This window comes from Notolepis coatsorum (genome assembly GCF_963971535.1).
Source record: "Notolepis coatsorum genome assembly, chromosome: 19".
NCBI classification, from domain to species: Eukaryota; Metazoa; Chordata; class Actinopteri; order Aulopiformes; family Paralepididae; genus Notolepis; species Notolepis coatsorum.
The window spans coordinates 65,392,571-65,409,714 of NC_140183.1; the positions used below are offsets into that span (position 1 = coordinate 65,392,571).

The 17,144-nt window shown below is 42.8% G+C and overlaps 1 protein-coding gene across 3 annotated transcripts in view; it reads left to right on the top strand.

The window, feature by feature from the left end:
* LOC311245839 (uncharacterized protein) overlaps nt 1-17,144 on the top strand; it is a 39,518-nt gene that overhangs the window by 20,928 nt on the left and 1,446 nt on the right. For all 3 annotated transcript variants that reach the window (XM_084335842.1, XM_084335843.1, XM_084335844.1), the window contains 7 exons: nt 29-168; nt 346-471; nt 6,373-6,418; nt 6,514-6,579; nt 8,268-8,644; nt 11,720-11,824; nt 14,637-14,775. In XM_084335842.1, the coding sequence (XP_084191968.1) occupies nt 29-168; nt 346-471; nt 6,373-6,418; nt 6,514-6,579; nt 8,268-8,644; nt 11,720-11,824; nt 14,637-14,775 (999 nt within the window). The remainder of the gene's footprint in view (nt 1-28; nt 169-345; nt 472-6,372; nt 6,419-6,513; nt 6,580-8,267; nt 8,645-11,719; nt 11,825-14,636; nt 14,776-17,144) is intronic.

Consider the following 17,144-nt stretch of genomic DNA (forward strand, 5'->3'; position numbering starts at 1 on the left):
CATCAGAATGTTCTGTGTCTCCCCACAGGCCTGCGCTATGTTTGGGAATACCGTAGCCCCAGCAAATCTGTTGCTCCTCACTACCAGTGTAAGCTCTGTGTCGTGTCCCAACTACAGCATGACATGCTGGCCCATGTCAAGGGCTGGAAACACAGCTTCAGATACTTGGTGAGTGTGATGGTTCCTCTGTTGACATTTGGTGAGTGTGATGGTTCCTCTGTTGTCATTTGGTGAGTGTGATGGTTCCTCTGTTGTCATCTGGTGAGTGCGTATGTATGTTTGTTTGTTAATGAACGCATAGAATGGTTCCTCATGTTGGTTTTGGTGTTCTGGTGTGTTTTACAGAAGCACGCCCATCCTGATATGGTGAGCTGTGTGGAGGAAGAGGCTACGAAGGACCCTGCCGTGAGGAAGAAGATTAAAGAGTCTGCAGTAGAGGTGGAGAAGCAGGAGCGGAGAGGTCAACTAAAGGTGAGGATTCCCAGGATGAAGGCAAGATACAGACCTGCCAAACTGCACGAGTTTTGTGTACCAACCACGCAATTCTTGGTCAAAATATGCAGGTACGAAATGCCAGCTGAAACTACGCGAATGTAAAAGAAAATATATATATATATATATATAATAATAATCCATGTGGTTATCCAAAATGGCCATCCACAACTAGACACTTAATCCATTCATTCAGACACACGAGTCAAAACAAAGAAATTGTTCGTCTTCTTCTGCCCCCTTCTCGTTGCAATCAGCGCTCATCTGGGATTGCTTTCGGAGCAGATGCTCCTTGGCTACAACGGTGGTCAATAATTTTCGCCATCAGTAGAGCTGCCGTGGTTACCGCATTACCGTTGTTACATCACGCCCACCGCAGAGTTAGGCTGAATACCGCACCACCGCTGTTTTTTATTATAATACTAAGAAGAAGAAGAAAGGGTCGGGGGGGGTAACCGCCGGGCGCTACCACCCCTGCCCGCGACACAGAGTGAACAGCACACGACCAGAGGGGAGACTTCGAATCCCCCCCGGCGCGAGGGGCCGGAGCCACACCGCGCACAGGTTTTATGGTTCTCGTTAAGTCGGGCTCGCCCGGTCTTCCCCGGCCGCGGCTCACCCATCCTTTCGGGGGGATCCGGACACCGGTCGGGACAGAGCCCTGGGGACTACAGGTATTCACTCTTGGGGAAGGGGAGAGAGGCGCGCGCCTCAGCTCCTCAACAGACCCGCCCACCGTCTACCTCGAGTGAGCCTCACGTTGTACCTCACTGCAAGCGTCAATAAACAGTGTTCACTGTTCAGTAGCCTATGTTGTCTTTGTTTCACTTTCAATAACGAATGCGTGCTTGCCGAATCCCAAACAATATTCATGCTGCAAAGTCATCCTCTAAAGATAGACATTTAGACTAGAGGCAGGCTATATGCTATAAAGAATAGACTACAAAAAAAAATTAAATAAAATGCATTCAAACTTTTTTTTTGCTGTAACCGCGGCGGTTTGAATAGCTTCGCAAATTTGTGCGGTAAGGAAAAAATCAATACCGCGGCAGCCCTAGCCATCAGTGGTGACTGGTCAGTTCAGGACCGTTTACAACCGGACGTGGTCACTCGTCGGAATGGCTTGCACAATCTCTGCGGAGCTCGCCAAGCGGTGACTGACTTCGGTCGCGCCATCTTAATTCTTAATGATCTGCGATCATTGAACGTTAAGCACACATCATATATTGAAATATTGGTTGTTTATAGAAAGGTTTATACACTTTGAAGTATTTTTAATCATGGGAAATTTTGTTTTTTGTTTTGACTGTTTTAAGCAAGTGTACTCAAACACTGCTTAAAGGCCAACTTGCAGGTTGTATTTTTGTTCAATAAACAATGTGGACTAGGCCAACGGTGACTTTCATGAAGAAGGAATTTTTTTTTATTGAAATTTACCCAGTTTTAGCGTTTTTATCAAACATTTTGTCTGCCCAATATTTTATATTATATTATTTTATATTATATATTATATATTATATATTTTAATCAATGGTTCATAACGTGCACGTGTAATTGAAATTATGTCGTCAGGTGCAGGGCACCAGGGGGCTCTGAGAGTCACACACAGCTAGTGGCAGGCAGAGAGCCTCGCTACTACTAGCCGAGGAGTAATGAATGAAAATGTATCTGTTTCACCTAACAACACTATTGCTCCGTGATCATAGCCATCCATCTCTAAAGCTAACCACTATTTGTAAAAGCCACAACCACGTTACCATATTTGTAATAATGAAAATCATTGTGTCGTACATATTGTGTATACACCGTTAGAAGCTAGCTTGGTAGCCAGAATTCTCGAAACTCATAACAATGCCCGATTTAAAATGGTTCTCTCCTCTTTGTATACCTTTGTCCTCACAAGTATTATGCCAGGGAACTTATGGACATGACAATAGTAGTAGTTATAAGGTGTTTGAGCTTGTAGCGTTAGTTAGCTCATAGCTATCGTCACTGATGCACCGAGTGGAGCTAAAGGGGCTACTATCGTATCAACATGCCGGGGCACATAGCTTGCTAGCCAGCATTCTCGAAACTCCTAACATCACCCGATTTTAAAATGGTGTGTGTTCAGTGCTTGCCCCACAGGTCTGAGAAGAGGACCTACACATTTTACTCGTTCCCAAAACTCTTTTACATGCACGACCGTAGACATAATGCTAACGTTAGCGGGGTAACGTTAGCCAGAGCGATATAGCCAGCTTGGTACTATGACCCGGGGATAAGGCGACAGCCCACAGACCAGTAGCGCTGCTGTACTGAACAACAGGCTGCCTAGTGGTAAATGTAGTTCTTTTTTTTACGACATTAAAACATTATAACTACCTTGTTTCAAGTCAACCAGTTGTAGCTGGTCCATCAAAGTCTCCGACGATTAAACCCATTTGCGTCTTGTAAGGCGTCCATTTGGATCAAGGAAATAGCTTTCTGCACTTGTCAAAACTCCTTGTAGTGGATCAGAAGTAGGGGAAAGATACCCGACATGCTCTGATAAGCTTTTTTGATTCGCGCGTGCATGTTATTCGTGCATGGACCTTTTTACCCCTTTCAGAGTGGCATTTCCGGCGTCAAATGGAATAAAATAAATAATGAAATTAGATACCAATTATGTAAACTACCCATAATTGAAGAGTAGGGTTTAACCTTGCAAGTTGGGCTTTAAGCAGTGTATTATGACTAGCACTGTATATCATAATATAGTCTAGTAGAGTGCAAGTGATTTAAGAATTGGGTCAAATTATACAATTGTGCCTGATCAACAGTCAAAAGTTTAATTATGAAGAAAGACATAGGTGTGTGTGCAGTCGGTGTCTTGCGTCTTGCAGACTGTCGACGCCACGTGGAGGGGAAAAAACATTTTAAAATGACGGCTGCTACAGATTCTACAAGCACACGATTTGAGACCAATTTGGGCAGAAACCCTTTACACCAGTGGTTCTCAACTGGTCTAGCCTCGGGACCCAACATTTTCCTTAGTCATTAAGTCGCGACCCAAATTTTTGAACCACTATGATTTATTTCACAATTCTTTTTTGTTGCAGTAATACACAATCTTTCATGCACCGTTAACAGTTTGAGTGCCAGCCTCTGTGTCCTATTTACCCCCTTGAGTGCCACCACCCACTTCAATGATAGCGCTCTCATATTTGCAAATGCATAAACTACATCTTAAATGTGTCTAATCTGTCCGTCGCTTATCAATGACTTGTTTGCAGTCAACATTGTCGAAACGGATTGTTTTTTAATCTGTTCATTTCCGTTTTATACCATTTTGAAAAACTTGTTTTTTGAAAGTTTCAGGAAAATATAAAGATTCTGTGATTAACGTCTTTTACTGGAATATTCTGGAATACACAAAACACTATTTATGCCTGAGAAGTAAAATGTGGATTCCGGATTGTTTTTTCCCCATGCGGTTATTCAATCCATTCCAAAGGGGTGCAGTACCATCTGGGAGACGATAGGGTCGGTATTTTCCCAATGGAGCTCAGAGAGTTTGCAGCACTAACGTGAGGCTAGATTGATGAAATATGAATGGAAATTGCTAATAAAAGAAATAACGATTCACTTTTGGGTCGTGACCCACCAGTTGAGAAGCACTGCTTTACACTACATTAATTGTAGAACACAACTTGCGTGTGCAAAGTGCGTGCGCATTACACTATTGTGGTACTCAAACTAATTCCCCACGGTTGACAGGTCTGAAGATATCCAGCAGCCACCGTCATAGCAGTCTTGAGGCCTCCTAAGGTCTGTTTTTATTTAGCCTCAAACCCCATTATATTTTCTCTATTTTACTCATTAGATTCAGTATTATTGTTGCATCTTGTCATATTCTCCTACCAAAAAGAGCAAAATTCTTGGGGCTTGCCCCCCTCGGCCTAGAGCATGTCAATAAAATATACATAGAACAATACATAATTATGCAAAAAGACAATAAAAACCAACATAATAGTGGCGGCTAGGTGGTGTAGTGGGCAAGGCACTCGCCACCAATGTGGAGACGCTGGGTTCGCGTGTTCGAATCCAGCTCTCCACATTGTTTTCAGTTTAGCTGGTCGTCCGCAGTAATACACATTGGCCGTATTACGGGGAGGGAAACTGAAGGGTGGGGATTGGGCGTTGTGGACCGCGTCTCCTACAGGTCGGTTGGTGCGCCTGCGCAGTAGAATCAGGAAGTGTCTGGGGCAGCGTGAGCCTCCCACGCGTTACTCCTCGCCACTGAGAGATCGAGCTGCGCAGGTGAAAAGATGCGACTGCTGTTACCTCAAGTACCGGAGGGGACTTGTGCTATGTATGACTTAGTCCACATTGCAGCCGGCTTGTGGGAGGCAAGAAACAGCGTTCATGACAGGGGAGGGTTGAATTGGATGATACGAAATTGGGATGGGAGAAAACATAGAAAATGGGAGAAAAAGTGGATAAAAAAAAAAACCAACATAATAGTGATGTAAGAAAAAAGTGACAGTGCTGAGAGTGGTGATATAAAAAGTGCAACAGTAGAATAAAATGTACATAAAGTACTTAAAAATACTTAAAATACATAAATACACACTAAAATCATAATTACTAGATAGTGTTCATGACTCTGATGGCTTGATGGTAGTATGAGTCCTTGAGCCTGCTCCACCTGGCTCTGAGGCTACGGTAACGCAGCAGTTGAAACAAGCTGTTGTTGGGATGGCTGGGGTCTTTTATAATCTTCCGGGCCTTGCTGATTCACCGGCTATCATCAATGTGTAGAAATGCGTTACAAACCGGATACCAGAGCTAATTAAGTGAGTGCCTGTGTTATAGGGCTGGGCGATATGGAAAAAAATCATATCGCGATAACGATATGATAATTTTATTTTATTTCTCGATATCGATAATTATCGAATTGTTATAAGTATAATTTTTTTTTTTTTTTTTTTTTTAACAACAGATGTATGTTTATTTTGCAGCAATTCTTTGTCATTGCCGCCATCTTTAGTGTTACATCCCCTCACACTCCAGTTCTCAGGCTGCAGCTGGTTTAAAAGCTAAAGTAAACCGGCTTCTCTGCTGGCTGTGGCTCCAGAGGAGTTGAACAGTTCTGGCTCTGCTAGTTTATTTTCGATCTTTTGGCGCTTTTTTGGTGGACAAACCACTGCACATGTGCACTGTGACTCGTGACTGGAGTCTAGTTCTGCTAGCACACATAGCCTACTGTGTACAGACGGTTTCAAAATGTATTTTAAATTAGAAAGCAAACAAAATAAATGGACAAGAGAAAAAGAAATCTGAATTTGGTCAGTATTGTCATTTGGACAAGCAAAGCCATTACTTTAAGTTGCAGGCAAGAAAGACAAGTCTGTCCACTGTCTCTGGTTTTAAAACTGCCCTGTTGCAGGTATAAAAAAAAAATTACGATTTTTCGATTTTTTTATTTCGATATTCGATATCGATTATTAAAATATATCGCGATATTTATCGTTATATCGCCCAGCCCTACTGTGTTAACATGTAATCTCTTTGCGTCTATACTACTGGCCATACGGTACGGTAGTCTAGGTTGCCCTCTTGAGGCTGTGAAACGCATGCGCAGTTTGTCTGTGTCGACCGGGAGCATGATGTCCACTGTTCGGTAATAGCTCTGTATTGGTGTTATGCACGTTGATTGAATAAACCAAGTTAACAGAAGATAAACGTTGTGTTTATTTATAGTAGACTAACAGCCTGTTCCCCTCAGTTCGCTACATATGTCTCTCTCTGTTCCCATCCTTCCGTTGACTTAGCTAAAAGAAAAAATGTCCACAATTTCAAACGGGGATGAGAGAGGAGTGATTTGACTTTTAACCTACTGTCTGGTGCTTGTCGTAGGTGATCTATAAGGAGCCGTCTGAAGTCCAAGCCTTCAAAGGACTCCGTAAGTCACTCTCAAGCTTCTCAAGTGTCGTCCGCCTGGACTGTTCTAGGTGTAACTGTGAACTCATCTCTCCGGTCTGTCCTCTTCTGCCACAGGCTCTACTATTCCCAAGGTGGCACCGCCAGTAGGTCCAGGGATGGGACCCCCGGGGCCACGGTTAGGTGAGACGTTTTCCGGCTGTGACGTATCTCTGTTCCCTGTAGAGATGTACTGGTATTGAGGTTGTACTGTGATGGGAAAGAAGAACAATAACTGTGGTCAAACAGTGAGATTTTCCTTTAAGACCGTGTCCGCGGTTTAAATGTGGCTGTTGCCGCCAGGTACACTGCTACTACGGCCTGTAGGTGCGCTCTCTGCAGAGGTTAGGGAGATGTGTGGGTGGGGCCGGGGGGCGTGAATATTAAAGGCAACCAACTTGTGTTCAGCTTTTCGTTCAGCGTTTCTCTGATTGGCCACACGGCCACGTGACCGCCCTAGCACACGCCCTTTTCTGCTGAGAGACGCGGCATTAGCGCTGGTCGAACCAACGCGCTGCTCGAACCAGTTCAGTGTGACTGTACTAAACTCTTCCACCACATGACCGACATTTGACATACAGTACACCTCCTATCTATGTTGGGATTATGTTTGGTCATGACAAAACAATAAAAATCGCTACTGTTAGTAATGCTGCCACCACCCACTTCAATGACAGAGCTCTCATATTTGCGAATGCATAAACTATATCTTAAATTATGGCGATGTGTCTAATATGGCTGTCGCGAAGTCATTGATAAGTGACAGCCATATTAGACACATAGCCATAATTTAAGATATAGTTTATGCATTCGCAAAATATGAGAGCTCTATCATTGAAGGGCTTCCTACAACAGAGCACCGCCGCTGCTGCTGCTGGAGCTGGATCAAGCCGGCGGCGGCGCACGGAAGCCGGGAAAAACCACCGCGTCGCCCCGCTGGCTGGCGCTTCAGCAGCCTCCACGGGCGAAATAACATATAACGTTACAGAGCGTACAGTTCCACACTGATGTACAGTGAATGTTTAATATGGCTGTCGTGAAGTCATTGATAAGCGACAGCCATATTAGACACATAGCCATAATTTAAGATATAGTTTATGCATTCGCAAAATATGAGAGCAGCTGTCATTGAAGGGCTTCAACGGAGCACCGCCGCTGCTGCTGCTGGAGCTGAAGTGATGTACAGTGACGAGTGAATCTGGTAGTTGGTTGTTAAAAACGCGAAACATAATAACGTTACGCTTTCTAGTTCAGCGCATTTCATAACTGTATGGGCTTTGTTTATACTTCAGAGCTCAGAGGTGATGTACAGTGACGAGTGAATCTGGTAGTTGGTTGTTAAAAACGCGAAACATAATAATCAGTCAGCAGCGCTCCACTGCTACCGCAGCTGAACACAAGTTGGTTGGTACAGCAGCTTAAGTTGGTTGGTAGTGGTACGCGCTGCCGCTAGCTCCTTGGGTTTCATTTGGGACGTGGGAGGGGCTGCCGCTTGCTTGCGCGTGGGGGCGGGGGGTCGCGGCCAATCAGAGAAAAGCCGAACACAAGTAGTTGCCTTTAATATTCACGCGGCCGGGGGTGTGTGAAAACACTGCTTGAGAACACGCACACGCATGCATTGGGTCGCCGATGAAATGGCTCTGCACTTGACTTAAAACCTACACAGAAGGTAAGCAGCAGACGATTTAATAGGGGGGGTGGGTATTTAACATTGGTTTGAACGAAAGGCCCTGTCCTACTTTGCATCACTGTCACAGAGACACATTTGTGTACATTCATTGTATTTGTCAGATCAAGTGTTTCTGAATCTAATCACCATGTCTCTCTGGCAGGCGGCAGGGAGATGTTTCCAGGAGAGTATCCCAGAGGTCCTCGCTCCGACTTCCCGATGGGTGGCATGAACCAGGGCTACTCCGGACCCGATATGGGTCCAAGGCGGTTCTCGGGGGGTAAAGGTCCTCGCCAGGGCGGAGGAGGGGGCGGCGGCGGCTTTGGGTCGAGTGGCGGAAGAGACGGCTTCGAGATGGACGGACTGTTGGGCGACAACCCCGAAAGACGTTACCCTGACGAGTTCCGGGGCGGCCTGATGGGGAACAGCCCGATGGACAGGCTGGCTGACAGACCCATCGACGGACCCATCGACAGGCCGGGCTTGATGGGAGCAGCTCCAGACAGCGGCAGCCTCCCCGCTACCTTGCTCAAGTACCTGGTGAGTGTCTCTTGATGGAACATGTATTTTGTGTTTGCTGCAGAGCGGAGGGACTGGGAGACCCATGTTACTGACCAGACACTCTATATCAGTGGTGGCTGTCGGATTGTAGAGCTATTGTTTTAACAAACATAAAATACCACGTACAGCACCTTTTAAATTGATAGAATGACTTCTTCAGGTCTACATGCTACAGCGGTCTTTGGGCTGGTACACCTGCTTTTTGCCTTTTTTTTGCTAGCCAGGTAGCACAACAGTCTGTTATCTCATTGACTGCCACACTGTTTTCCCGTCTTTACTCCCTGGTGCCAGTGTTATTGACCATTTTCACAATGTTTGCGGACCCATTGTATATTCTATGTTATAGCTATGGAGACAATAGTATGGCTCATTTGACAGGCACTATTTATAGTCCAACAGGGACGAAACGGTTCATTTTTACATACATGTACTTTCGTTTGTGCGCTATACCACGCTAAACATCGCTCCGTTTCAAAATAATCCAGGTTGGTTTTCTAGATCGTGAGATAAAGTGTGTTTTGTGCAGTGTATGCGCAAATCTCGCGGCTGCTTGCCTGAAACCAGACTATAGACTGAGCCGAATAGGTTTCCTCATCGGTCGGTTTGATTATAGTTTTTTTTATGTTTTACCAGTAGTGCTCAGTCCAACATAGTCCAACATAGTCTGGTGGAAACGCACCTTATCGTCCATAATCATCATCCATATGATCCATTTTGTCTTTTTCATAATATCCAATAGTTCGCTCTAGGCGATTGCGTCCTGCTCACAGCTGCTCACAACCTACTAGTCGAGTCTCTAGTTGTTCATAAGGTAGGCGATACTCCAACCTGGCGGGATTCAATCGTCATTGCAGGTCCAATCCACACTCGCAAGGCTCGCGTGAGTGCCTAGTATGATAAAATTGAGGAAAAGGAAACAAAAAATTAGATCTGCTCCTAAATACTTTTTCTAGTTCAGTACTGTCGAGTCTTGACTTCAGGCACATAGCGCACATTGCTGCGGTTGAGTAGTAGTACCTACTTACTGGTCACAGGAGGGTTTAATAACGTTTGGATGATAGTCGATTTTGTGAATACGTTTGTTGAAACAACATCTTTGTTGGCCGACGGCTCCTTTTATCTTAACGTTAGCAAGCTAAAGGGCTGAGCTCTGACTGAATAGCTTAATTAACGTGCATAACATACCTGTGTAACGTTAAGTAACTTGTGTTCCGCTGGGAAAGCATCACTGCATACACTTTGTTTAATCCAAACATCCATTCGGAAACGTTGTATTATGAAATAACTAAGACGGGTGAGCCTGTGAGTCACTCAACTCTTTTTTTCATGATTGATTCATTTCCTGATAGACTTGTGTTGTTGTGACCTGTGTTCGCGCGTGACTTTCGAATTATTGTAAACACAACATAGTACTGTGATATATGACATTCTGATATATATATTTTTCGTGTAAAATAAATACAAAAATAAAACTAAAATTAAAAAAAAATATTTTTTTTTGAGCGGAGCTTCGAACCCATTAGTAATTAAGAATCTAATGCCAACGTAACGAACAAAGGTCCAAACGTTTTGGCTCAGCCCTACTAGCTTGGTCCGTTAGCATTAGCTGTTAGCAATGACAGCAGCTAGCTTGCTTGTTTGATTATGTCATGTTCGCTATCTCGGGTTTTGGTCGTTTTTTCTTTTATTTGATATTTTTATTCATTATTCATCCACTGACCTCGGTGTTACCATTAGGGATGAGAGTGATTAATCGATTACTCGTAGCTATGAGAAAAATCAATCTTAAATTATTAATAATTTTTATGGAAAAAATTAATATATATATATATATATATATATATATATTTTTTTTTACATATGTTTCACATGTATGTGTAAGATTATAACTGTTTGTTGGTTTCCTTAAACATATACAGTACGTGAATGAACAAAATTAAGTTACAAAAATAATAATAATGATATTCAAATATATATATATATATTAGAGTCTTTTCCCCCTTTTCGAGTAATACACGATCACTCGAGTATAGCATGCGATCAATCGATCTGGATTCTTCTTAAAAAAGCCCATCCCTAGTTACCATAGGAAATTATTCTGAGATTGCCAAAGTGCAATACCGGCCGCATCCTGCTAGGTGGCAGTGTCGCCCACCCTTTGAAACCTTATATCTCACCGTGTGTTACACTTAGATCCCTCCGGGCGCTGAATTTAGACGGAGCCGAGTAAATCACTTCATCCGACCACTTCGAAACGCATCTAGCACACTCAATCCATAAGTTGTGCCAAATTATGTCCGGGACCAGATGGACACCAATACTGGAAATCGCGATCAGACAATTGGAATATTCTTTTTGGAATAACCCCTAACAAAGGTAAGGACTATCTGACATCAATTTCAGCTTGATCCAACAATGTTTTCATATCGATCCAGCTGATCAGCGTGTGTGGTTTTCAAAACGAATGCCGTTACTGGCCATCAAAGCATTAAACCCCCCCCCCTTTCATGCATTCATGATGAAACATAATACCCATTATATACATTTGATTTGGAAATAGTAGCATGTCCAAGCAAGAAACGCCAACGCTTATAGTAGAATTCACGTAGCGCCCTATAACTCAGCTTTTCAGGAATGATCCCGGATCACTCCTAAACTACAATATTCACCATGGGATAAAGCGCGAACGTATGCATGAAAAAATTATCTCTTTTGCATGTTCGACGGAAGAAAGTCACTGTCAAATGACCATAGTATTGTCTCCATAGCTATAATATAGAATATATATAGCTCTCCAAACATAGTGACGCACAGTGAAAGTAGGCTATGGAAACCTGGCAGGTTAGCTACAAGGCTAATGGCTGGCGCCCAATGTGTTAAGTAAAAACTAAATTGTATGTTAATGGGAGGTGGGGGACTTTGCAGTGAATATAAATTGTTAGTTTTGCCCTTCCCTAAAAATTACCATGATTCATTAAGAATCGTGATGCTTTCCATCTGATCACACCTGCTGTTGGTTTCCATTCTACAAAACATGCCGATAACTTTCCACAGGATTCCTTCCGCATCGAGAACGAGAACGATGCCCAGATCGTGCTGAAGGTGACTCAGAAGCTAACGGACGTGCTGATGGATTACAGGCTCCGGAGTGTTAACTCGGTATGAGACCCCTCGTGTTGTGTTCACACTACAGCTAAAACTAACTGTAAGCAGAATGGAGAGGGTTAAGTGGCTAGTTGTAGAAGTATGTTTAACCTTCCACTCTGCACTCAGCTTTGCGTTCAGACTACCAAGTGTACACAGTGGCATAGTTTAGTAGCGTTAAGCTACACTGTAGAGTCAGGGTTCTTATACTTTTCTAGCATTTGACCACAAGATACTCCTGCATATAACCCATATAACTCTGTATGATAGCATGTACATTGTACAATGAAATATTTATATATTTTATACCCAGTTTAATCACCTGGGCCCAGTAGTTCAAAACTTTGAATCTCAATCAGATCCGATCAGACTTTGAAATCCCATTTCTTGTGATCGAGGATCAGACAACTTGGCCAGATTCTGTCCCTGTATTTCAAAGCAATTCAGGATAGGATCACCCTGATCCAGATTCAGACTTGTCAAGATTACTAAACCTGAATATCGGTGCTTTAATCCCACCGATCTCCATCTAGTGGATATGAAAAATAATACAAGGAAGACAAGAGACCACATTGCAGAGACATCTATAATGTCTAATTATATTTTTAAATACATAAAGGACATAAAATCATAATGGAGGGTGGCCGGATGACGCAGCGGTCTAAGCGTCTGCCCACCACCACAGATACAGTGGGATCGAATCCAGCTGTGGTGCTTCCGGGTTGGCCGACCGTCCATACTAAACACAATTGACAGTGTTAGAGGGTGGGAAAACCCGGCGAGGGTGGGTCCTGGTCGTTGTAAAACAGCGACTCATACAGATCGGTCGGGGGGCACGGTAGGGGGGCAGAGCACGCAACAACCAGGTAGCGGATTGGGAATTGGCATAACGACTAACATTGGGATGGGAGAAAAACGGAAAAAGAAAGGTGCAAAAAGAGAAAGTAAAAAAAATAAAATTCATAATGGAATTGTAATTTTTTTTTAAATACTCCCACTAGGGTAACAAAAAAAACATGAATTCAAAGGCAGCTGGATCATCCAGGCGTGCTTTGGGGAGCTGGATTCGAAAGTGATGTTTCAGTTAGCTGAAAGCGATGACGGATGAACTTTTTTAGTTGGGAAATATTTTTTCTTTCATCTAAATTACATTTGTGATCGACAATCTTTGTTGTGATACTTTTATGAGCATAAACATTTACGTCATCAACATATGGTTGAAAACAAAATAGGCCACCACAAACGTGACCAAAAAAATTATAATTTAATTAATTTGCCATGAAGGCAATTTTTATTTATTTCAGTTAACAAACTTTGCCATCTTATTTATATTGAAACATATTTTTTTATAAATTGTATAGTGCATTTTGCTCTGGTAATCTACTGGATATCCACCCCTGTGGTGGGATCAAGATAATACATTTTTGATCCCAGCCAATCCTGTGTTGTCGGTTTGAACTACCCGTTTTGAAGATTTTATCCAGATTAAAGGGGAGATGAAGCATAGCGATATAAACAGTCATAGCATCAAATTAGTATTTATATAAACCACAGAAAAAATCATGTTATAAAAATAAGGCGTTTCTAAGAAAAAATTATTTGTAATGTCCATTTATGTAGAATTTATGAACATGTGTGCCGCCATTTTGTTGCTGACGTCACGGTGTTGGTTTGGTGTATACACTGCTGGTTAGCTGCCTATAGTAAACATGGATTGTCGGGTCAGTCAGTAAATAAAATGTTGCCTACCAAACAACGGGACCGCATGGTTCTTTTTGTATTGCTCCTGGCTGTTTAAACTAATTTTACCGTGTGAAAGAGAGGAAAGTTGGTTCATTTCCACAAACTACCAGTGAAAAAAACTGTGTTGTTGGCACGTTGGCTGGCTGCACTCAAGCGGCACGATCAGCCTGTTGGACAGGGAATGAAGATCTGCAGCGAACACTTCATTGCCTCGGATTATGTTGTTGGGGGTGGGAGGTTTGTCCAGAAGACTACTAATCAGCTGAAGCCCGATGCGGTTCCCTCGGTGTTCGACAGACAAACCGGCGCAGGCAGTTCAGCGTCGCAGAGCATTTAGCCTGCTGGCTACCTAGCTCCAGTTCAACCAGCGTTGCGGGGCATTTAGCGTTTTTCTTTACCATTTTCGATACAAACTGCTCTGATCTATATATCACCCATACTACATAAATTATTTAACGTTGGCCACGGAATTATAAACGACCCCCCCCCCCCCTCCGGTCAACATCAGATGATGAGTCATGACGTTTAGGACCTTGTACAATTGAAATTTTTAATCCGATGTCAATCGCTAGCAAACTGCATTTGATGATCTAATATATGCATAAATGGCTATAACTCACGTTCTATGAATTACTGCAGAAAACGATCTAAACAATCGATCCAAAGCCAGATATGTAAAAGGTGAAAGACTCACTCACAGCCATGCTGATTTGGCAAAATTACATCCAGACGTTTTCGTTTGAAACAACTTTTAGTCAGGGAAGTGTCTTGGTTTCTCCATAGAGCCCTGTCATACTTTTTTAGCGCAGCAGCTCATGCAAGTAGGAGGCAACTTAGTCACGTGACTCAGTTGGTATTGCTGATTGGCTCGAACAGGGTATGTTTGTATACAGCGAACAGGTCTATAACTAATAAACAAACTTGAAACAAACTTGAAACTTGAACTAGTTAAGAACTGACGCTTCCTGCCAGAGGAAGTGGTGTAGATAAACAATTATAAAAGATGTATTAAAAATATAGTATGCATTGCAAGTTCTATGGAGAACAGTGTTTGAATTTAAACTCTTTTCTATGTTTCTTCTAGGGCCCCAGTATGAGCAACAGTATGAACAGCAGCATGAATAACAACTCATCCATGAGTTCCATGAGCTACTCCTCCCCTCCTTCCAGAATGCCCAGCACCGGAAACCATTACTCAGGCAACCACTCAGGCAACCACTCAGGTACACAGTGTTGTCTTGAGGCTCCCCAAATCTCCTCGCATGAGATTTCATCTGAGCCGTGCCTTATTAAAAGTGATTTCTACTTTCTAAGGAATGTTCAGCAATGGAGATATCACTCACACAATCGCAGACTCTGTGCATAGGGTCTGTGCAGGGTCTGAACACTTCCCCAAAAGCTGTCCTTTCCATGAAATACAGCGAACAAACATTGAAACAAAGTATGAATCTGCTCTTATATTAATTAAATTGTAGATTATCATTTGGGCGTCACAGTGATTCAGTGGGCTAAGGCATTTTCATGGTGTGTCACGATGTTTGCAGAGCTATATCTATATTCTATATTATAGCTATGGAGACAATACTCATTTGACGGTCACTATCTCTCGTCCAACATGTAAAAAATAGTAAATATTTTCATGTATACGCTCGCGTGTTATCCTGTGGTGAATATTGTATCGTTTCAGAGTGATCCGGGCTAATTCCTGGAAGCTGAGTTATGGAGCGCTATGTGCATTTTGCTAAAGTCGTTTGCGTTGCTCGCCTGGACACGATACTATTTCCAAATCAAAGGTATATAATGGGTATTATGTTTCATCATGAAGGCATCAAAGGGGGGGGGGTCGTTTTGTGATGCTCTGATCGTCACCAACGGCATACGTTTTGGAGTATGTGACATATGATTGTTGCGATCGATGTGAAATCATTGTAGGATCAAAGTAGGATTGATGTCATATAGTCCTTACCTTTGCTAGGAGGTATTCCAAAATGAATATTCCAATGGTCTGATTGCGATTTCCAGTATTGATGTCCATGACATGAAATGGGACATCGAATGAAGCCTTTCACTTGCCCGGGTCCCATTTCTCCGCCCGGACCATATAAAATGTAACACACAGTGTGAAATAAGGTTTCAAAGGGTAGGCGATACTGCCACCTAGCAGGATTCGGCCGGCATTGCAATCTCGAGGTCTCAGAATGAGTCCCAATGATACACAGAGGTCCGTGAGACTGTATAGAATATTTATAGTCAAGTTAGACCGCGCTCTCAAGTTCTGACACTGGGTACTGTAATCCCATAAAGTTGAGTATAGTAAAAGCAGGGTAGCCGGACCAGCACTCTCAGGTTGCTTTCACATATAGTTTTGGTGGACTCGGTGCGGTTCTGGTGGTGAAGTTGCAACATTGTTGCATTCTTCATTTGGTTCGTCTGCATTCACAGCAATTTGTCAGGCGCACCAAAACTTTCTGAACAATGTCACGCGGTCGAAAATGCCGCTCGTCTATTGGACAATATAGAGTGGAAATGTGTGTGTGTGGCTGCGAGCCTGTGTGTGTGTGGACTGCGAGCCCCATAGATATGGCGAGCCCTGTCTGACTCCAGATCAGCGGAGGCAGAGTTTTTTTATTTTGACATGGCATTGTTCTATTGAAGCCCATTACCACCATCCTCTCGCTAAACAACTTGTATACCGCGTTGTTTTTATGAGTGCCCACAAGTAGCTGTTTTATTTGGTCTTCTGCCCATATGTGTACAGTGTGCTTGTTTTGCAGTGAATGCCGCGCGCCTTGGTAATAATAATAATAAGCCGCGTTTTTTCTTCCTTCTACCCAAGATGCACAGTTAGATAGATAGATAGATGCAGTGTGCTTGTTTTGCAGTGAATGCCACGCGCAGTGGTAATAATAATAAGCACTTCCTATATTTGGTCCGCGTTTGGTCCGATGAAGCGAACCGAGACCTATGTTTTTGGGCGGACCAGAGTTTGTGTGTTTGGTCCGCGGACCAAGTTCGACGCGCATTCACACAAACCCGAAAAACCGGACTATAGAATTCTGGTCCGATAGTCCGGACCAAACAGCCCCTGTGTGAAAGCGACCTCAGGTTCAATGTTTTTAATGGCAGCCTGAATTGGAAACGGACATGTTTCGGAACTATGTCCTTCTTCAGTGATATGGCTAGCAATGGAAATACATTCAAGATGGTAGTTATATACACCTGGCAGGTAATTACATGACACGGCAGGAAATGACATCACGACGCAGGTGTGCCTGTGCATTGTGACCAAAGGAATGACCTATCAAAGTAGAGTCCAATCATAAATCCACAAATTATACATGTATATAAATATATCTATATCAAAAACATAAACAAAATCTATATCATAAACAAAACAAAATTACCAGAAACTTGATATATAACATAACATGCCCTTAGTTTCTAGGGCTAATTGAGCCCCTTTACATATTTAATTAAATAGTTTCAAATTATACATTGAGCATCCTTGAGAAACATACCTCTGTTTAGAAACAACAAACAACAACTTTATTAAACCAGAAATAATAATGTAGGTATAAGGAGGTTAGAGGAA